A 20,561-nucleotide genomic window follows, 5' to 3' on the forward strand; every position below is an offset into this window, starting at 1 on the left:
CAATGATATTGATCCCTATCCGGAAGCGTTTGGAAGAGCTTTAGAAAAAGCACAACTTTCCCCTGAGATTAGAATCAACTTGGGGCATGTTAGGTCAGATTGCTGTAGTAAGCACGACCCTCATGCAAAGAGTGTTGCTGCTTCATACACTTCGTGCACAGCAATGAGAACTACAAATGATTTTTTTTTTTAAAGGAAATGTTCTCATTCAGAAACTTTATGGGCTTATTTTCACGGTGGGATGCCTCGCTGCCTGTACTTGGGTTATAAAGAGTTTGCCAGATCGGTAGTGGGAATTAATTTCTCTGTTTTCCTAGTTATGGCTGGGGCACCTTTTTATTAAAGCTGGAGCTTTGGAACACAAGAAGAATCAATTGCCTGGGGAGGGTTTCTTTAAGGAAATTCGATATCTTAATCAGAAGTAATTAGAAATTACTGTAGTGAGACTGTGAAGGAAAAAATAAGGCTACAACTGAATTACAAACTCTACCAGAACTGCTCACTGTTTGGCAAAATCTGAATCAAACCATGAAATTTAAGGCTCTTGTAGACGCAGTGATGTGATTCCAGAGTGTCCATTCAGAAAGAGATTTAATTTTAAATAGCTGAGCTGTGTTCAGTTAACGAGTGTTGACTCTACGCTATACTTTAAGTTGATAAAGACACCTACGCAGTACAGGTTTCCTGTATCTCGCGTTTTTTCAAGCGGGAACATTGCCTTGCCTTTCAGTATGGAATTTGATTAGAGGTGCCCATTTTATGTACTCGAATGTGCACCGGTGAAAGCGTGGGGTTTAATCAGATTGCGCATACCCTGCGGTCTGTTTATCCCAGGAAGCAGTCAGGCATGCGGCAGGGAACGAACGTGCGAGGTGCCTTGGGAAAGGCCCATATGGCAGGACTGCAAATCCAGCTACTGCCTCGACTGCTGCTGGCTCTTTCAGAGTTCAGGTGAGCTCTCTGACAAATTTGTTTTAGTGCTTTGGTAATGGCTAAACTCATTCCTGTTGCTTCTTAAAAAGAGGCAAAAAGAAACGCTTCGCGAGCTGGCTTTGCGGTGGCTGAGTCGAAGAGTGGCCTCATTTCGGTGAGGAAATGGTGGTTGTAAATGAAATTGTCTATCGAGTCATAATTACGGGGGCATTACCACAGCATTGCAATGTGTACTCGGCTACTTTGTTTTCACTGAAAGTTTGACGAAAATGGAAACCACAAAACTAAGGCAAAGGGGGTTTGAGTTTTACCCCAGAAGCCAGAGGTAAATAAGTAATCCTATTATTACGCGCCTTTTGGGTGTGTGTTACAGTGCAATGCAGACGCAGATTATATATAGCCCAGATGATATGTGCAACCCGCAGTCCTCAACTGCATGCCTTAATGGTAGGTCAAGGATGGAGGTTTTTGTTGCTGGTACATCCAAACAAGCCCGCTCTTACGCTTCACGGCAGACAACTATGAGCAGAGGGCTGAGTTCATGTTTTCAGTAGCGTTTGTCAGGTTAAAATGGATTTTGTTCATTAGATGCAGTTTTCCTTGGGAGGTCCCGTTGGGTTGTAAAAGCAGCTTTTGCTACTTCAGAAGCTGTAGGCTTCCTCGGAAACAGTAAAGCCTTTTCGCTGAATCAGTGTTGTGTGCAGTGCTGAGACCTAATGAATGTGATGATTATCTCTGATCAGTCTTTTGTGGCAGAGGTGCGAGATTCTTCGTTGGTCTTTGTACAGATTCAAAAAGGCTGGAAAATAATTGTTAAAATTGGGGGAAAAACTGTGACTTCATATGTGCAGTTGAGGGCAAGTTGGCAGGCGCATTTATTTCTGTCATGAAGTGGCTTATCGTGAGTCTGCTGGCTTTGCTTTACAGTATTGGATCCGAGCTTCAGACAAGCTGTCCCGTGCTTTCGGGCTGCTGCAGTTTCTTCACCCTGGAGTCAGTAATCCTCTCATTTCTAATTGTCTCCACGGTTCTGTACGGATAGAGTTGGTTAGAGGTTTTTCGAGTAAATTGAAATTCCCTGCGAGGTGTGGTACAAGAAGAAACTGTTGTATGAGCAGGTATGTACTGATCACAAAGGAATTTTAATTTCTGACAAGCCCTACTGTACTGAAGTCGGTTGTGCAGAAAGACACGATGGAAACATGCCAGTTCCAGAGCTGAAACAAGTGTGGTGCCGCTGGGGCTGGGATTTCACAAGAGCTGCAAGCTGACCTTTAGTTGCTTTTGGAGGGGAGACCTTCTGCAGCCCCCATGTCTACCGCGTTTTCTCCCTTAAAAAAAGCTGGGGTTAGTGTTTTTGTGACAATGCAACAAGCTGGAAAAGACCTGGATGAAAATTAATCCTTTTATTGGTGGCCTGCATTTAGGGTGGTTTAAGGCAGTCAGGCTGACTTCTTAGATGCTCAAAGTTTAATATGTTGTGTGTTGGTTTATGGCCTTTAGGGAAAAAAAGGCATCTCAAGACTTTCTGTTCTTAATATTCACAGGTCTGAGGAATAGGGACCGCAGTCCTGAATGCTTTCTCTTTACGCTAGTATAACCCGCTCTGAAAGGTGAATTGGACTCTAGGCATTTCCCATCTCCCGTGTGCTTCCTATTACTGCACTAATTCATTTATACAGACCTTGCTCTGGTGCAGAGACTGGGCTGTGGTCTAGGTTTGCAGAGGCTCAGCTGGTATTTTTGTAGCTAGCTGGGGATGCTCTGGTGCTATGGTGGCTGGAGCAGCAATAATGCTATTCCTAATATGGGACTTACGTAGTCAAGAATTCAGTTTGTCATCTCGTGCTTTTTGGAAAGAGGGAGAAATAGAAAGTACAGCTTAGATTTTGGGCAAATGAGCTCTGTGCTTCAAATATTCATTGTTTTTTGCTTGCAGTATGCTGAAGCAGGTGCTGGTGGAGCTGGTTAATTTTCTTAAGTCCCACTGTGCAAAAATGAGTTGGGTATTTGGGTAACTGGGATCCTCTGTGGAAACTACAAATAGATCAGTTCTTTTTCCTTCTCTCTTTTTGGTGTGCCCAGACTTTTCTGGGTAATAGCAAAATGTGTGACTTGCGTTCTTCAGCATAAGAATTTATTAACGTTCACATTTTGAGGGTTCGCATTTGTTGATAGATTAAGTAGTGTGTTTTGGTCTTGTGGATTTCTAGAACATCTTAAATATCCTGGTTTTAATTATATCAAGCTCGGTCTTCTGGCTTTTTTAAAATTTCAGCCCTGGTTGCTTTTAGTTCTCATCTCTGATCTCCGCAAACGGGCTATTTTGTTCATTCTGTGTTATATTAAATGTACACCTTCCTCTATTGAAAAGATTCCTGCAGTAGAACTGTTTTGCAGCTGCTGTGGTGGTGGGGAGTTTTGAGTGTTGTGGTTCAAGTGTTAGGTGTTGAGCCTTCTTGCTGAGCCAAGCTAAAATCTTGTCTTTTATGAAACTTTTCCAAGCTGAAACCTGCATTGCTAAATGTTGGGCAGACAGCTGATGAAATGGAGTTTTGAGAGGATGGGGCACTAAATACCAGCTGCGCACAGACATGTGCTAACCTGCAGGTGATGAGCACATCTGTCAAGCCTTCTAGGGAAAAACTTCCACATCTACTCAACAGTAGAGGTAAATCTAAAGCTTTACAGTCTAGCTGTCAGTCGGGAATCCAGTGGGTAAATAGTGTCTTGTTCTTGGTGACTTAGGGCTTCCATCGTTTGGGAGGTTGATCAAGGAATAGCCATGTCTTGCTACCTCCCTTTGGATGCTCTTACTCCTGCGTCAGCTTCCATGATAATTAGAACAAGAGCCTCTGCACGAATCAGCCATTCTGCTTTAATTTTACCCTCTGCTTTTATCAGGAAGATAATTTTGATAGAGGCAAGCCCTTCAGCTGCTTCAAGGACAGTGAGCAGGGAAGCTGGTTTGCTATATTCATACTGCAGGTTTTTTCCCCTGCGTGCATCCACGCCTCCAGAGTGGTTGATCAGCTGCCAAAAGGTCTGGAGGCGAATTATAAGTGTTTACCATACTGATAGCTAGATAGAAATAGCATTTGTCACTGGGAGCTGGCTTGGAAGTCGCGCTGTGTTCATCTCCATGCTATGCTTTCCTATAGGCTGCTGGCTTTTTGTTTAAGGTTTGGTAAAAATGGCTCATTTAGTGAACTGAAACACCTGGGAGAGGCTCTAGGTGGCTTTTTGAGACTTTGTATGATCTGTTTCGAGTAGAACCATGAAAAAAAAATTGCTGTGTTTGGCTTGTTAGCTGAGTAAGGTGTCCTGGTGCTACTGTGGGAGTCCTATATAAGGTAGAAGTTTCTAGGAAATGGAGTATTGCAAGTTTTCATTTGGTTTCGAATTGCTTTACAAAAGAAGTTAAGTCCCTCTTGAAGAGGGGGAAACTGAGGCACAGATAGACAAAGGGCCTTGTCCAGGGTCGAATGTGCTGGTCAGCAGCAGAGCTGCGAGTGAAGGTGGGTCTGCAGTTCCGCTTCAGTGTTCTGCACAGCGTGTCGACGAGTATTTTTAAGGTTTACTTTGCGCAAGTGATGAAAAAACCTACTCGCCTACCACATCTCGCAGCCACAGAGGGTGCAGCTCCTTTCCCTTTCCAGTTCCTCTCTGGTAATGTTATATTACTGTGCCACCCACAGGCAGCTACCACGCTACTGAAAAATATTTGCCGTTTGCATGGGGAGCCAGTTATCAAATGTTAAATCTGTGATGAAAAGCCGCTGGTTTCATTTGCCGTAATATCTACTGTATTTGGATTTCTCAAACCTAGTTGTTCTAGTATTCTGTTTAAACTGCATTTATAGTTGTTATACTATTTTCTGATTTTTCCCACTGTTTCCATGGGGTGTTTGTCACTTCTTCCACAAAACCCTTTGTGCTAAACAGCCGCTGCGTCCCTGCTCAACAGCAGTTGCTTTCCAACAAGTGAAGAAATGCAAGCCGTGTTCCAGTCTGAAGTGTTGGGATCCTTGTGAAGAGAGAGGAGCTGCAGGGCTGTTAATTACGGGTGCACCCCGTTCATTGACGTGTTGCCAGATTAGGCTGTGAGAACAACTTGGTTTAATCTGTGTCACTTTGTTGAGGGGGAATATCCTGATTTACCTCCAGGATGCGCAGGAGTTGACCTCTCCATTGCTCTGCGCGTGATTAGCGCAGAACAAACTGGGTCAGCAGAAGCTGCTTGGAGAATTTTGAAACCAGCATACCCATTTGTAGCAAATGGTGTTCGAACCATGATAACCGAAGGACGTGAGCAAACCAAGATTTTTAGGTGGAGTTGATTTGTTAGTAGATGAAGTCAGAAAAACAGACAAGCTTTTTGGCTTCTGCTGACCTGAAGAAGGGCTTGTGCATCTCTCTTCCCCTCTGTACGGCTCGGTCCAACAAGAGGTTAACTTTACCTTCACACCTTGTCTTGTAATTTATAGTAGTGCATTTGGCATGGTTGATCTGCTTAGGTTTTTTAAGAATTTCCCTTGTGATATTTAAACTCTCGTCTGTGCACCCGTGCTATAAGCTGCCCCTTGGGAGAACTGTTCTGTGCTGTTGAGTTATTCTGCTTTGTAGAACAGAATTTTAATACTGTTTACCATGCTCTTAATCTTACGGCTGGCAGATAAATTGAGTTACTTTAGCCTTTCCCCTGGGGACTTCACGGGGCTTCGTGAACAGCATACCCGTAGCATTAGGTGGAGTTATCTCAGCTTTGCAAAAAGCTGCTCATCTGTCTTCCTGGGATGAGTAATTGATTGGTGAGAGAATAAAATGTTGATTTTTTTTTTCTTTTTTTGTTTAATTGCATTTATAAAAAGGGATGGACAACCAGATCTGGTGGGGCAGTTGGGAAGTTTTTGCTGTGAGTCCAGCCTTTCAGAGACATCTGCGGCTGGATTTGATGCACTGAGGAGAGTCCTTCTGGTGGCTTGGTTCAACCATTTGAGTAAAATTTGGCAAGCCAGTGATGAAAACTCAGAATCTCCCCGGCTAACCTGTGTGATGAAGAGCAGGCTGCTCAGTGCCTGGCCTCAGTCTCCCAGCAAGCCTTATTCTTGTTGTCCACTTTTTCTTGTTATAATTGTGAGCTCCTGCAGGCAGGAGCAGTCCCTCACTAGGCTCATCTGTCATCTGGTCCAGCGGGGACCGGCTCTGGGTTTGGGCTTCCAGGTGCTGCTGTAGTAATATCATTTTTAAAACGGTGTAAAGCAAAGGGCTGAACTAGCATAATGAATTATAGTATTATATTTGTTTGTTGACTGTTGCTAGCACCATATTAGGTCAAAATAAAATATATTCTTGGAGGTTGTCGAGTGAGTTTGGTTTCATTTCGTGGGTATGTCACCTGAGCGCTCGGTAATGGTCTGTATTAATGCCGGACCTTGTTCCTCAGGCTATTGGGTGTTTGTTAACACTTCCCTATCCCTCTCCCTCCAACTGATGGGTATAGTTCAAGACTGTTATAAGAACATCCTCTCTCTGCCCCCCATGCTTTTTCCCCAAGACAGCCTCCGGTTTTGTGTCTCATTACAGTAAGAGCCCTGTAGTAGCTGCCCAGCTGCTGTCGCGTCCCTCTCTGGAATGGTGATTTAGAGCTGAAGCAGCATGGAAACTGGCTTTCCACGCCTAAGGCAAGCCTGTTAGCAGACGCTGCGGAGAAGTAATGTGCCGCTTCTGTTTGGAAGAGTTGCCAATTTTCTAGTTTAGTTGGGAAAAACAACCACCATTGGCTTGGTTTTTAGTTGGACTTCTGGAAACATCCCTTAGTCTGCTGAAGGAAGCTGCTCAGTGTTACTGGAGGAGATGAGCAGTCCTAGATCAGAAGCGCCTGTGAGGACCGAGTGGTAACAGCTAATGAGCTTCACTGTGGAGGAAGCTGAAAGCATAATGTTGAAGAGGTCTGGGGTAAGGGTTGCTGAAAATGAGACCATGAGAAAGCTGATAATCAGTAAAGCTTGTAGCTGAACTATGTGGATTGCCTGAGGCTGGAAAAAACAGTGGCACCTTAGTGTGCAGCTTCGTGGTGACTTAGTGTTTGGAGCTGGGGCTGTCAAGGTCCTGTCCTTCCCAAGCCACCGTGTGCTCCTCTGAAAGTGCTTAGTTTGCATCTGGGTCAGCTTTGCTCCCTGGGCGGCTGGATCAGTGCCGGCCCAAGGAAGGGGTGGGAAGGCATGGGAGGAGCTCCGGAGTCTGGACTTTGGTCGGTTTATGTTGCTGTGGGACCCCACCCTCAGGAGGATGCGACAGAGCTGAGCACAGGGGCAGAGCTGGGACAGATGAAATTCCCTGCTTCAGCAGAGAGCATGCGAAGACTGAAGAAACAGGGTAGTAAACAGCGTAGAAAATACTACAGCATGGCTGCGGAGCAGTCATTTTCTATTGTGCGTGGATTAGCTGCCTAGCTGGAAAAAAGCCATCACTTTGCTGCTGAGAGTTCAGAGACGGGTCAATGGAACAAGCATATATTCTTAGATTGGTACCAAGAGCTGGGGGGTGGGGGGAAGGCAAAGCGTTTGAACTAACAAGCCAGACAAAAGGCCGTGCTTCTGCTTGCTGCGATGCTGAGCAGCAGCAAGGGGCAGGCAGCAGGGCTGCAAAGCGATGTATCTCGGAGCGGTGGAGGGAGTTGTGCCGCTGTGCCGGTAACAGGCGGCTCTCTGGTGGCAGAGGAATTTCACACAGCTGTCAGGCCCAGGGAACGTCTGAGCACTTTGAGGACAGGAATATTCAGAGGAGCCGTAGCGTGTGTCATACTAAAGGAAATACAAAATCCAGGTTTTCTCAGGCTTATGTACCTGGGAAGCGTCTGCCAGTAGAGGATAAAAGTAATTTTCTGTTCTGCGAGGCAGGTTATCTCAAACTGTCCGTTGCGGAATACAGCTTCCCAATTAGCCAGTCCTAGTTAATGCTGGCAGCAGGATCTGTGCTACTTAATCCATTGCTTCGGTGAGAAAGTGCCGGTTTCTTAGCGCAGGCGGAGACGTGCGCTCCTGCTTTGGCAGCCTCGTGGAAATGCTGGGAGTCCTGACTTTGCTCCCTTTTGCTCTAACCTGGCATCGCATTTTTTTTCTCCTATGTGCCTTTTATGCTTGTTCTATTAATAGTCAGATGATTGTAGATTTAGTGTTTTGCTCAGAAGGATCCCTCCCCATGCAGGCTGAGGTGCTTCCAGCCGTGCTGTCAGGCGATGACAGATGTCCTTGGTGTGTACAGCGAGTGTCCAGCAGCGGGCTGCCAGGATTAGTATTCCAGGCACAAATGTGGCCCTTGTAATATGCAAAGCTCAGCAGAGCCTGTGCAGGAATGCCCTTGAAAGGCAAATTAAACTGAACTCCCTTGTGGCTCTGGGGGAGTTAGGGGGGTTGCTGTCATCTACGCTGAGGTTCAAGTAGGTTTTGAGGTGTCTCCTTTTGTTTCTCTTCTGCTTTCCTTTCCCAGAAGGGCTTACTGAAAGGGCAGGCAGGGAGACCTTTCCTGCAAACGCCCTGTACAGCAGAGTTGCTACTGACTGGGGGTTTGGGTTTGTGTGAAGATGCTGACTTGATAATGATATTTGTAAAAATCATTACGGCTCTTCTGCCTTCAGTGGGGAGCATTCGTTCTAGTTTTTGCAAATGGTGTCCTCGATGCAGCCTTTAGAACAGACATGTCGCATGGAGGTACCAAATTGCGCATCCAAAATGCACGTGAAATTTAGCTGTATTTTAAGTGTTAATGGATTAAGCTGGAGGGAGATTCTGAGGGTGTTTCCCAAGTAACCTCGTGGTAATCTACTGCTGAAATGAAGATCTGATGTTCTTGGGCGACTGACTTGCTGCCCAGAATTCTGCACAGATAGCGCTTTTCTTTGCTAAGCTGTTTAAACGCTGTGATTGCCAATGATGTTTTGAGAGTTTAATGGCTTTGTCGAGGTGTTCTCCCCATCTAAGAATATTGCTGCGATGGTATTCTAGCTGCAACAGAGGGAAGCAGCCTGGAGCGTGGTTGTCTGATCAAAAGAAGTATTTCGCCCATACAGTTCAGCAAGGCAAAGCTTAAAAGCCCTGCTGGCGATAGCTTGTTTGGGCACACTTCCAGTGATGGTGTGCTAGGGTTATCTCCTTTGACACCGCAGCCCTGTGACGCTCCGATGCTGTCGTGCAAGCTGAGAGCATGCTGTAAAGTCAGCAAATTATCAGATGGAGATGATCCATCTGATCTGATGTTGCATTACAGCTGACAAACTGCACTTTGCTGGGGGTTAAGGTGATGAGCTGTCCTAGGCTTAGTGGTGAAGGGTTAGGCTGAAACGGGTTACGCATAAAAGCTAGCTTTGACTTCTCAGCACTGGAAACAAGCTTATTTTGTAGCTCTTTCCCAATCACCCCATGCTGTGCCTGTTGACGTTTCCTATTGTGGTTGTCTTGGTTTGAACTGGAAGCTCTTTAGGACAGAAGCTCTCTTTTCCTGAAATGCTGAGCTTGTTTTTACCGTGCTACGTAATATATCGGAATCAAGATGTCTCCTGATTTCCCCAAACTTAGTTCCTCTTGCACCTCATTTCAGAACTTTCTCCAGAGAAAAGCTGGGTTTGCTACTAAAATTCTAGTTCCTCCTTTTTGCCTTTTTTTTCCCTGGTACGTTCAGAACTGTCTTGATGTTGTGTGACATCTAAAATACTTCCTGTGCACGTGCTGTTCTGTCTTTGCTAGATAAGCATTAGCTGTTCCCTTTTACAGCAGACACATGCCTTGAAGAGGCAGACATGGGATGTTTTCCCTGGGAAAAAAACATTTGATGCTTTGTAATTATTACACCTTAATTTTGTTTCTCTTTTCTTTCCAACACAGCATGTGTGTGATTAGAGGCTAGTGATATCTTCAAAGAGGGGTGAAGATGCCACACGCTCTCGTTCCTAGTTTGCTGGAGCAGAATTTCTGCTGTAGATTCCCTCCACGCTGGTTACGTGTAGACTGAGCAGAGCTGATAGAGAAGTGAAACTAAACCTGGGTTTTGGTCACACTTGGAATTTTGATTTGTGTGTCAATTTTGTTTCCTGTTTTTGTAGGAATTGCTCAGAAAGCTAGTGTGCAAGAGGAATGGAAGAGAACGCTGGTGAGTACACTCTTAGATATCTTACCATGGCTTGTGGACCTGTTCTTTCCTCCTTGGTTAAGCATTATAAAGAACCTTATTACTTGAAACTTCATGTCTTCAATTCAAATGTGGAAGGTGATTAGAAAATAAGCTAGTTTGGCAGATAGAATCATAGAATCATTAAGGTTGGAAAAGATAAGATCGAGTCCAACTGTCAACCCAACACCACCACGTCCACTAAACCATGTCCCTAAGTGCCTCATCTACACGTCTTTTAAATACGTCCAGGGATGGTGACTCCACCACCTCCCTGGGCAGCCTGTTCCAATGTTTAACCACTCTTTCAGTAAAGACATTTTTCCTCACGTCCAATCTAAACCTCCCCTGGTGCAACTTGAGGCCATTGTCTCTCGTCCTATCGCTTGTTACTTGGGAGAAGAGACCGACCCCCACCTCGCTACAGCCTCCTTTCAGGGAGTTGTAGAGAGCGATGAGGTCTCCCCTCAGCCTCCTTTTCTCCAGGCTAAACAACCCCAGTTCCCTCAGCCGCTCCTCATCAGACTTGTTCTCCAGACCCCTCACCAGCCTCGTTGCCCTTCTCTGGACACGCTCCAGCACCTCGACGTCCTTCTTGTAGTGAGGGGCCCAAAACTGAACACAGTATTCGAGGTGCGGCCTCACCAGTGCCGAGTACAGGGGCACGATCACTGCCCTACTCCTGCTGGCCACACCATTTCTGATCCAGGCCAGGATGCCATTGGCCTTCTTGGCCGCCTGGGCACACAGCCGGCTCATGTTCAGCCGGCTGTCGACCAACACCCCCAGGTCCTTTCCCGCCAGGCAGCTTTCCAGCCACTCTTCCCCAAGCCTGTAGCGCTGCATGGGGTTGTTGTGGCCGAAGTGCAGGACCCGGCACTTGGCCTTGTTGAATCTCATCCAGTTGGCCTGGGCCCATCGATCCAGCCTGTCCAGGTCCCTCTGCAGAGCCTTCCTACCCTCGAGCAGGTCAACACTCCCGCCCAACTTGGTGTCATCTGCAAACTTACTGAGGGTGCACTCGATCCCCTCATCCAGATCATCGATAAAGATACTGAACAAGACCGGCCCCAAAACTGAGCCCTGGGGAACACCGCTCGTGACCGGCCACCAACTGGATTGAACTCCATTCACCACAACTCTCTGGGCCCGGCCGTCCAGCCAGTTTTTGACCCAGCGCAGAGTCCACCTGTCTAAGCCGTGAGCCGCCAGCTTCTCGAGGAGAATGCTGTGGGAGACAGTGTCAAAGGCCTTGCTGAAGTCCAGGTAGACCACATCCACAGCCCTTCCCTCGTCCACTAGGTGGGTCACCTGGCCATAGAAGGAGATCAGGTTGGTCAAGCAGGACCTGCCTCTCATGAACCCCCTGGCTGGGCCTGATGCCCTGGCTGTCCTACTCATGCCTTGTGAGCGCCCTCAAGATGATCTGCTCCATAACCTTCCCCGGCACCGAGGTCAGGCTGACAGGCCTGTAGTTCCCCGGATCCTCCTTCCGGCCCTTCTTGTAGATGTAGATGCATCAGTTGCAACTGGACTGCACTAATGGTGTGGACCAGATCTGATTAAAGCTGTGTTGTACGTCTGGAAGATCTTTTTTGAAATCTCCCATCTGTGAAACCTGGAATACAAGTCTGTTGGATACCCCAAGCTCTTGAAAGCAAACAACATCCCCTTTCTTAATAGGTAGGAGGCTTGAAGCATTGAGCTGGTATGTGATTTGAACAAGGCACATGGCAAGCCATAAAGAAGGATCAGCTCATGGTAGCTCCTGACTTCTCTTTCTGTATTTATTTCTCTAGGCTGCTCTGTCTTGCAGAAGACGTAGGATTTTTTTATTAAACAAAATTTGGCTTTAAAGCTCTTGCTTTAGGCACTGGGTAGTGCTTGCCCTGGGGCGGGCAAACTCATTGCTGTTAGGTTTAACTGATGCAAGGATATGGTTGCAACTAAAACTGGTAGATTTTTGACTTAGAGATTGCCTTAAATGTTTTCTCCATCTGTTGGTCTAAAAAGGCTATGGAAGACACAAGCTGAATGGCCATTTTTTCCCTCCCATTGAAATGAGATTTGCATGAAAGCTCTTGCCTGCACCGTGGGATGCCAGTCTCCATGAAGCATATTGACCTCACAGCTTGTGGACCCCGATGTTGCAGTTGATGACTTCTAACTAGTAGTGAAGTGCAACTCTGTGACCATAAATATTATGTCTAGATTATTCCTATGCAGCTTGGTGATGCCATCCTTCAAACTTGAGAATCGATGTACTTGTCAGCAGTGTGGCGTGCTTGGCGTGGCGGATGTACCAGGCCAGTTTTTGACTTCGTGCAAAACTGGTCTGTTGGAGCCCAGTTGGAACAGCTACGAGCCAAGCGCACATGCATAAAAACATGTCATGCTGATAATCCTGGTGGCAAGAATTGCTGCTGTGCCCTCTAATTGTTAGCCTGTGAGGTGCACATTTAATTTGTGGTGATTGCTTTCCCTTGCTATTTGCTCCTGGCAAACTAATCCCAAATGATGACTTTCAAAGGGGGAGGATGGGTAAAGTGAGTGTGGCGCTGGCAGCTGATGTTGAAGCAGTGGCTGTGGAGATGACAGCTCCCTGCTCAACCCCAGGACAAAGCACAGACAGCAGCAGGGCGAGTTTTTCCATCTCTCCAGCCTGCATTAATGGGATGGCTTTGAGCAGCACTGTGAGCTCTGCTTATTCACCAGGACTCGGCCTCTGCTGGGACTGCCAGCAGCCAGCTGTGTTCATATCACAAAGCTTTTTGTCCCTTTTTACATGCAGTTGAACTCCATTTTTTGGATAGGTCAGTGAGCCATGGGGTTGGAAGCCTGTCGAGGTTACTGCAAGCTTTGACTCCTGATTTGAGCAGCGCTGGCGGCCTAGGAATGTGAAAGGCCTTATGCTCTGTTTGCATTTTGCCAGCTTAAGTAAAATTACCTCCCCTTTCCCTCTGAACAAATTCAGCTGTGCAAGTTTAGGATGGAGTATCTGTACCTGATCTTTGCATGCACAGACACCCCACACAGCTGGTTGTGAAGCTTTACGTGTTGCCGCCTTAGTGCTGGGAGCTAAGAGCCTCATATTAAAGGCGGAATAAGCAGATGGGTCTTTTACTATTATTTCCTTAAAATTACTTTGCTTTTAAGGACGCTCATTCTCCAAGTGCTGCTAAGCTCAGGACTCCTGGGTTGTTCCTGGCACTGAGACTGGAGATGAGGTAAGGCGGAGCTGCGTGCAGGAGCTGAGCTGAAGTCGATGCCCTTTGTTCCCTCAAAGCCTGGTGCTTTTTGATGTATCGCTGTCCTTAACTGGTTGTATATTAACTGCATTCACAATGCTGCATGGCTGGCTTTTGTTTTAACTGCATTGGCGCGTGTTCAGAGTTGGTGTGCTTCAAATGGCCACTGGGACTGCACAGTGAAGCATAAATCCTTTTTAGCTGTCAGGCTTCACTAGCCATGGGTGGGTGGGGGAGCCCTCCTTGGCTGGCTGCCCCGGCTAATTAAAAATGAAATTTGCTGTTGTCTTCAGATTTTAATTCATGCTCATCCCTGAAGACTCGTGGAAGCATGGTCTCCAGGCAGCTGCAGTGAAGTTTCAGAGCTTGTCTATACACAGTTATTTTAGAACAGGTATGCAACTTTTAAAATTTGCTCTCAACCCTGTGCTGGGTTGTTTTTCAAGTATGGAGAAGAATATACAGAAACTTCTTTCAAGCCTTGGGACGTGGCCCCGAGCAAGTGACTGTAGTTTAAGTTGCCGCATGTCAGCTATCTGCAGTAATTCGGACGTGCATATGTTGTAGCTAGGGCAGCATCAGATGGCTTAGGTTTTCACTCTAGTGCTGGACTTAAGCAAAACCGAATTACTTTGCTATAGGCTGTGCCTGTGTGACTGGCGTTGGCTTAACGAATGCATAAACTGCTCAAGTCGCAGCAACTTGTGTAGCTTGTCAGCCTGAGCCCTCAGCTACTGACCCGTGCTGTGAAACCTACCGGAGACGGAGGGAGTTTTGAAGTGGTGGGAACCTGCAAGGTTCTGTGTAGGAGCTGAGAGGTGGCGGCGATGGATTGTACCTCGGTGTGAGGCCGGGGCACAGCCCCGCGTGGTCTGTGGTGGAGGGAGAGCGCTGCCCCCGAGTCGTCAGCGGAGCTGTGAGGCGGGTGGGAGGATGGAGGTTAGCGAGAGGAATAAATGAAATCTAAATATACACGCGTTGCCAGGCCGAGTTTCCCTGCTTTCCAAGGTCCCACCTACACAAGCGATCTGTTGAAGGGAAATGTCACTGGAATACCTTTCCCCTCTTCAGATCCTTCCTGTGGTGCGGGTGAAGGATCACACTCTATTTTCGGAGCCTATTTCCGCTGTTCCATCTACTGCCCGCGCTGTCGCTGCCCAGACCCCCTCCCAAAGACCACTCACTTGTTTTAGCATGATATGAGCCAAGTTTGGGCCTTTTTCTTAGTCAAGGGGTTGTCTTCGGATCTAGCGTTTCGTCTGCCTGTAAGTCTGAGATCTTAAAAAGCAAAATATTGAAGAAGTGGGAGCTTTGTGCTTGGCAGGGCAAGTCTCACCTTGTGCCTCTGGTTCCTTGAAAGCTCTGCCGCGGTGTTGGACTGACCTAACGTGGAAGCAGGCCTGCAGTTCACTTGCCCGGTAATGTTTGAGCTAATCATTCATGAATAGCTGTGGAGGGAGCATGGCAATGCCTTTCTTCATGGGAAGTGTTTGCTCTTGGGTCCTTTGACCTCCTGTATTTTGGTGCTCTGTTTACAGTTTCTGCTTGTGACTATACGCTTCCTCTGCAGGTATTGGGATGTGAACCTCTTAGTAGCTTCTCTAAAAGGTCTAAATCTCTGTGGGACAACTGTGAAGCATTTTGGGAAATTAGTGAATAGCGTTGGCACACACAGGCTCTTACCCAAAGCTGCTTTTATAGAATAGCACTTGAAATACTAAGTTTATGGATGCTTTAAGAATCTTCTGCAGTTATTTCTTTATTCAAGGCTGACTTTCATCCCCTTTGACTTTCATCCCCTTTATCTCCTGCTGTGCTACTTTTTTCCAATTCTTTTCCTACTAAAAATAGGAAATACTCTTCGAGTCCTTAACCTTTGTGCAAACAAAGAAGTAATTTGTTTTAGCATCTATGGTGACTTCTGGGCTACATGCCTCATAAGGAAACCAGTGTGATATGAATCTGCTGCTTTTGGAGACTTAGACTCCAAATATAGTCTGAGTAGAGGAAACGGCTAGAAATGTGAGTACTTGCTGCTTATGCCACCACCTCTGCTACTTGTTTCTGGCAGGATGCATGGCTGGCTACCCAATTCCCATTTTTATCCCTAAATATGAGAGCAATACCTTCAGATGCTCAGAGGTCCAAAACCATTATGGAAATGAGTGCGCGATCATCGCATGCGCGTAGGTAACAGGACTTTTAGATCACTTCTGGTTCAAAGCATGTCTGTAGAAGCAATATGTTTTAGTATCGATCCATCGCTGCCAACTGCCTAGCAGCCCTGCTGTCTGAAAGGAAGTTTGAGATCAAAAAGACATATCAAGCTGTTCCAGGGCTAGATTGTCCGAGCAGGTTCTGGCATTGCTGCCTTTTAAAACGACTAATGCTCAGAAGGAAGATGGATGCAACGGTAAAGGTGCAATGACCATGACCTGTCCCAAAGACGCTTTAATCACTGGCTTCCATCAGCCTGCTGCCTTGGGATCTGAAAATAACCCTTTGTTTTCCTATGGCTGCTGGCTGATGCGTGGAACGTGTGTGGGATCCCTCTTGCACTCTGCCAGGACCCCTTGCTGCTGCTCTTTACCAAGGCCCACCAAGCTCAGCATCTCCTCCGGGTAGGCACCATGTACAAGTAGAAGAGAGCAGAAGACTACAGATGTGCAAAGTCTGTTATGAGAAAACAAAACCTGCTCAGGAAAACCAGGTTTCTGCTTCAACGGTGTCTGCCAAGTGACTTTCTTCTTGCTGTTCTTTTGTTTATGAAGCCTTTTGCATTTAGCAGCAGTGAAAGCTGAGGGAGTGGCTGCTAGGATGCAAAATGTTTTGCTTGTAGGCTGTTCGTTTGAACCTGAGGAGAGAGATCATGAGTATGAGTTCCCATCTTGTGCCTCTGGAGTGGATCGGAGACTGGTGGCAGAGACAAGGACTTTGCAAGGACCACAGCTACCAGATGGAGCTGCCTGCGTGGGAGGAAGGTCTCCACCTGCACCTCCCTCTGATCTGATGGTGACTGCCACAGGGTGTCAGGGTTGAGGAGGAAATACTTGCTGCTCTCCATGTCTTCCGTTCCTCAGAAACCTAAGAAAGGCTTTCGATCTCTAGGACAGTCATTCTGGTACTTCGGGTAACCCACTTCAAAAAGGGAAGGGTCCAAGTAGGGGCAGGAAGGGAGAGGGGTGAGGTGGAGGGCACTTTGTTTTATTCTTTGCATTTGCTGAAGAACTTGGATGAAAGGCCAGCCTCTGATTCAGGGGTTCTTCAACTTGCTGCCAGTGCTCGGGACTGGCTGGGTGGGAATCCCCTTTTGATGACTAAGTTTCAACTGGAAATCAGCTGCTTCGAGGCTGCTGCCAGGACAGGCATTTAATTAACCATTCAGCAGCATTTAGGGAAAACTTGTCAAATGTGCACTTTTATGTTGAACTAAAGTGTTTTGACAACGTGGTTCTTAGTTTAAACTAGGCTGCTGGAGATGGCATTCCTTGTTTTCTGGTTTTGATCTGCAGAGTCAAACATAGAGCACTGGAGTGTTAAGAGTGCTTCACTGTCACACAGCTCTGAAGTCTGCCGGAGAAGAACAGTTAATGCTAACTAGCCAGTGGAAATCTCTTTATAATGTCTGTTCCAGAACAAAAGAACAGGTTTTTCTTCCAGGAAGACACAGAAGCTGCGATTCCCTTATGAGATCCTGTATATTATGTATATAGCAATATAACTGCTTTGTGCAGTACAATAGAAGAGAGCCAAAGTGGTCAAAGTGCCTGAGATTAAACATTTGCTTACAATTGAAGTATGCTAATTTGCAAGCACGCAGAAAGGCAAAATCCTACTGTTCCTTAGTCAGATTTACCCAGGGGGTTGAACTGATCTCAGCGGAGACTGACTTTTAAACAAGGTGAGGTACAGAACACTTGCTTACCTATGTGAAAGCATGATTGTAAATAAGTCGAGTGCACTTGGCAAGTTAGCAAAATACTTCGGGACGTTATCCTGATAGCCTTTTGTTCTTAAATTTGCGATGGACGTTCTGTTTCTTAGTGTGATTAACGTGCCGAGTGCTGTCAGGGTCCTTGGGGCAGTTAATGGGATGCCGATGCTCTTCTGCCTGCTGTGTTTGCAAGTGATTCAGATCAGCTATCCATCTACTAGTTGGTGTGGCATTTAAGAAAACAAATACCCAATAATTCCCCCGTGAAGAAGCCCCTTATGATTTGAGGAGGTGTCTGAACTCCTGCTGCCTTTCCCTCCTGATCTACAAGCCAAGTGTTTTGCGGAGATTATTTGCTGACCTGCCAGAGACCTTGTAATTCTGTGGCACCCCATTTCAAGTGGCTTTTAAAGCTGTTGTAGTAAATGGCCGTGCAGTTTCTACAGGTAGCTCTGCCTGGAGGAAAGCGGAGGTTAATTTTGCTGGTTTTGTGGTTTAGTGGCTAAGCTGTGGATGTGCTGGGAATGAGATGCTTTGGCCTCCAGGCTGGCTGGAGCAAGATAGTAGCAAAGGCTGATGCTGAGTGAAAAATGTTGTATCCGCTGAAGTGCTTCATGATTGAATTGGACAATCTTATTCCTTGTGTTAGGAGGTAAGACCTTGTAGGACATGTAGTCAATCCTCCGGATAATTCAGGCCGACTCACTGTAAAATAGCGAGTGTGGAGTTATTGTGGTTCAGTAAGTAGGGCATGGAGCAGAAGGGTCAGATTTGGAGAGTTTCTAGTTTTTTAATTTTCAACTTGTTGGACCTTAAATTCACCTTGCTCTCTGGAACATCGCTGCCTGTAATTCTGTCAAAGGATTTTAGTAGCTGATTTGGTTGGGGTTGGGGTTAGAAGAGGAGCCTGCCGGGAACCAGAGGTAAGTGGGCTTAGTATAAATGAAGTGGTTTTTGTTAATACTGTTTTTCTTAGTTCACACAGCAGCAGTGTGTCCAGGCTGAATGGCAAACCTGGCTTTTTAAAAACAAAATACTGAATGTTCTCATGAATGTTGCTGCCCTTGTGGGTTGTAAATAGTGTTAGCTGAGCCTTTGGCTGAACAAAGCTGCCTCTCGGGCCCTGCTGGGCTGCAGGGCTGGTGCTGATCTGCAGTCCGGTTGCTAACAGTTGCATGTTGTCACTGCTGACGTCACCGCTTTATCTGTTTCTTATTTATCTTGAAAAGGAGCCTGGCTCTGATTTCTGAAGGTGTCTTTTGTCTCTTAAAACACTTGAGTGCAACAAGAAACCAGAGAATCTGGTGTGGCTTTTTTACAGGTTGGACCGATCCAGCTGTGATGGGATGAGCGATAACCACGACTTGGTTAGGAAGAATATTGCTCTTCCACCCAGCCTGGTTTTGTCTTGCTTTGTGAAGCATGGATTTTAAGATTTCTGAAGGACTTGCCAGCTGGGTTATGATAAATTTGTATTCCCTTGTACATGAAAAAGAATATTTGTAGGAGTTACTAAATTCCACTTACAGATCTGCGGAGCCTGTTGGTACTCAGGCTGTTCTGTTTCTGAGCTGAACTTTGCAGATTCAGGATCTGCAACGGATCCTGGTGCCTATTAGAGCTTGTCTTAAGGCTGTGTAAGATAAAGCTTTGTGCGTTGGTGTAACTCAGCTGTACGATTTCCTTGCAGCGTCTCAGTCCTTTTGTCAGTATCTTCCATTTCAGCCTGGAAACCTGCTTTCCTCTCCGGTGTACGGGGCGTCACTGCTGCTAACCTGGGAGGTCGCTGGAGAAATCTAGAGATGGAAATAGAAACAAATTGTGCTAAAGTCATGTAAAGAGGCCAGAATCGGTGCAGGGATCTGCCTCTGAGACAGCACCTCGCCTGTGAGACTCCTCTCATGGGACAGACACGGATGCTTGCGGCAAGGCGGGCAAATTCCTCTCCCTGCCTGTTGCGGCCGTGGATGGGGCCGAGTTGAATCCCTCAGGAGGGGCCCGGCGGACCCTTGCACCTCTCCGTCCAGCGCTGCAATACGCCCCCATCGCTTTTCCTCCTGCGGCGGCCCGGTCCTGGTGCGGGAGACGCCGTTTTGTCCCGGGCCGTGTATCCCCGACACGGGCCCTGAGCCCCGCAAACCCCCGGGGCGGGCGGGGGGGGGGGGGCGCCGGCCGCGGCCCTGCGCTGCGGCCGCCAGGGGGCGGGCGGGACCGGGGGGAGCGGCGGGACCGGGGGGGGGTGGCTCGGGCTCGGCGGGGACCCCTCTCCCGCACCGGAGTGCTGCCTGCCATGGCTTCACCCCCGAGAGGCAGAGAATTGTGTGCCCGCAACCCCTTTGCCAGGGAGCTTTCCTGTAAAAGCTGCGTTTTGGTAGGGCAAACCCCCCCGCCCCCGCAAGAGCGGGGCCTGGGGTTCCCCCTCTTTTTTTTTTTGGGGGGGGGGGGGGAGGGAGAAACAAACCATGAAGGTGCAGCCAAGCAGTGGCTGTGGATGTCGACTTTCACGGGCGGTGAGCCAGCAGGACGCCGTGAAGTGGGGGGGGTAACTCGGCAGCAGGCTGCAATTGCATCAGGTTAGGGGCAGAATGATAAGGGTGGCCTAACTGGTGTAGCGCGTCCAAACAAAAGCCTCCCCCTGTGCTTGAAAAGGGTGGAATTTAATAACTTTCCGTGCTCCATGTAAGAATCCCGTAGAAAAACACGGCCCGGTTCCTGTGGTCCTCCCCAGCTCTCTCCCGCGGGCTAGGAAATGGCTCTGTGTACTGTTTGCTTTGTATGTTTTCCCTTTACTTCCCCAGCACGGCTGCAGTAAGGGACTCATTTCCAGGGCTAGGCGAACAGTGAGTCATCTCTTGGCAAGGTAAATAAGTCCCGAAGACTCGGTGGTGATCCTTGCTGGAGGGATCTGCTGGTAGCTCTGTTCTCAAAGGGTAGATCAACACCCTCTCCCCATCTCAGGAAGGCAGAGCGAGGCAGGTGTCTGAGGCTGACCCTTGATCGTTGAGAGGACTGTAACCAGCCTCTGCGATGATTTTCATTGAAATCCAACCAAAATGTTGAAAAAGCTGCTTCCCCCCCTCCCCAGCCCTTTGATCTGAACGTTAAATCTTGGAGACGTTAGTGGTGATTAGGAAAGTAAACATCGTCCCTTCCTGGAGGGAAGGCAGAAGTTTGTTCTGCTGAAGCGTTGTGCATTGCAGGGGTTAAGTTACATTTTGCTTTGGGGAGGAAAGGAAAATCTCTCAAAGTTAATTAACTTAAGATGCTGATGCTAATGAATG

At 47.3% G+C, this 20,561-nt stretch overlaps 1 protein-coding gene across 9 annotated transcripts in view; it reads left to right on the forward strand.

Annotated features, from left to right (window-relative positions):
* Positions 1–20,561, forward strand: part of PHACTR4 (phosphatase and actin regulator 4) — a 69,804-nt gene that overhangs the window by 15,292 nt on the left and 33,951 nt on the right. For 3 of the 9 annotated variants that reach the window (XM_076357199.1, XM_076357202.1, XM_076357201.1), the window contains one exon: positions 10,034–10,080. In XM_076357199.1, coding sequence (XP_076213314.1) covers positions 10,065–10,080 — 16 coding nt within the window. In that variant the 5' untranslated portion in view covers positions 10,034–10,064. Of the gene's footprint in view, positions 1–930; positions 952–7,210; positions 7,312–7,411; positions 7,432–10,033; positions 10,081–11,340; positions 11,365–13,254; positions 13,326–13,684; positions 13,741–20,561 lie in introns of those variants that run through there. The other 6 variants (XM_076357205.1, XM_076357203.1, XM_076357204.1 and 3 more) reach the window with 6 other exon arrangements.

This window comes from Aptenodytes patagonicus, chromosome 21 (genome assembly GCF_965638725.1).
Source record: "Aptenodytes patagonicus chromosome 21, bAptPat1.pri.cur, whole genome shotgun sequence".
Taxonomy (NCBI): Eukaryota; Metazoa; Chordata; class Aves; order Sphenisciformes; family Spheniscidae; genus Aptenodytes; species Aptenodytes patagonicus.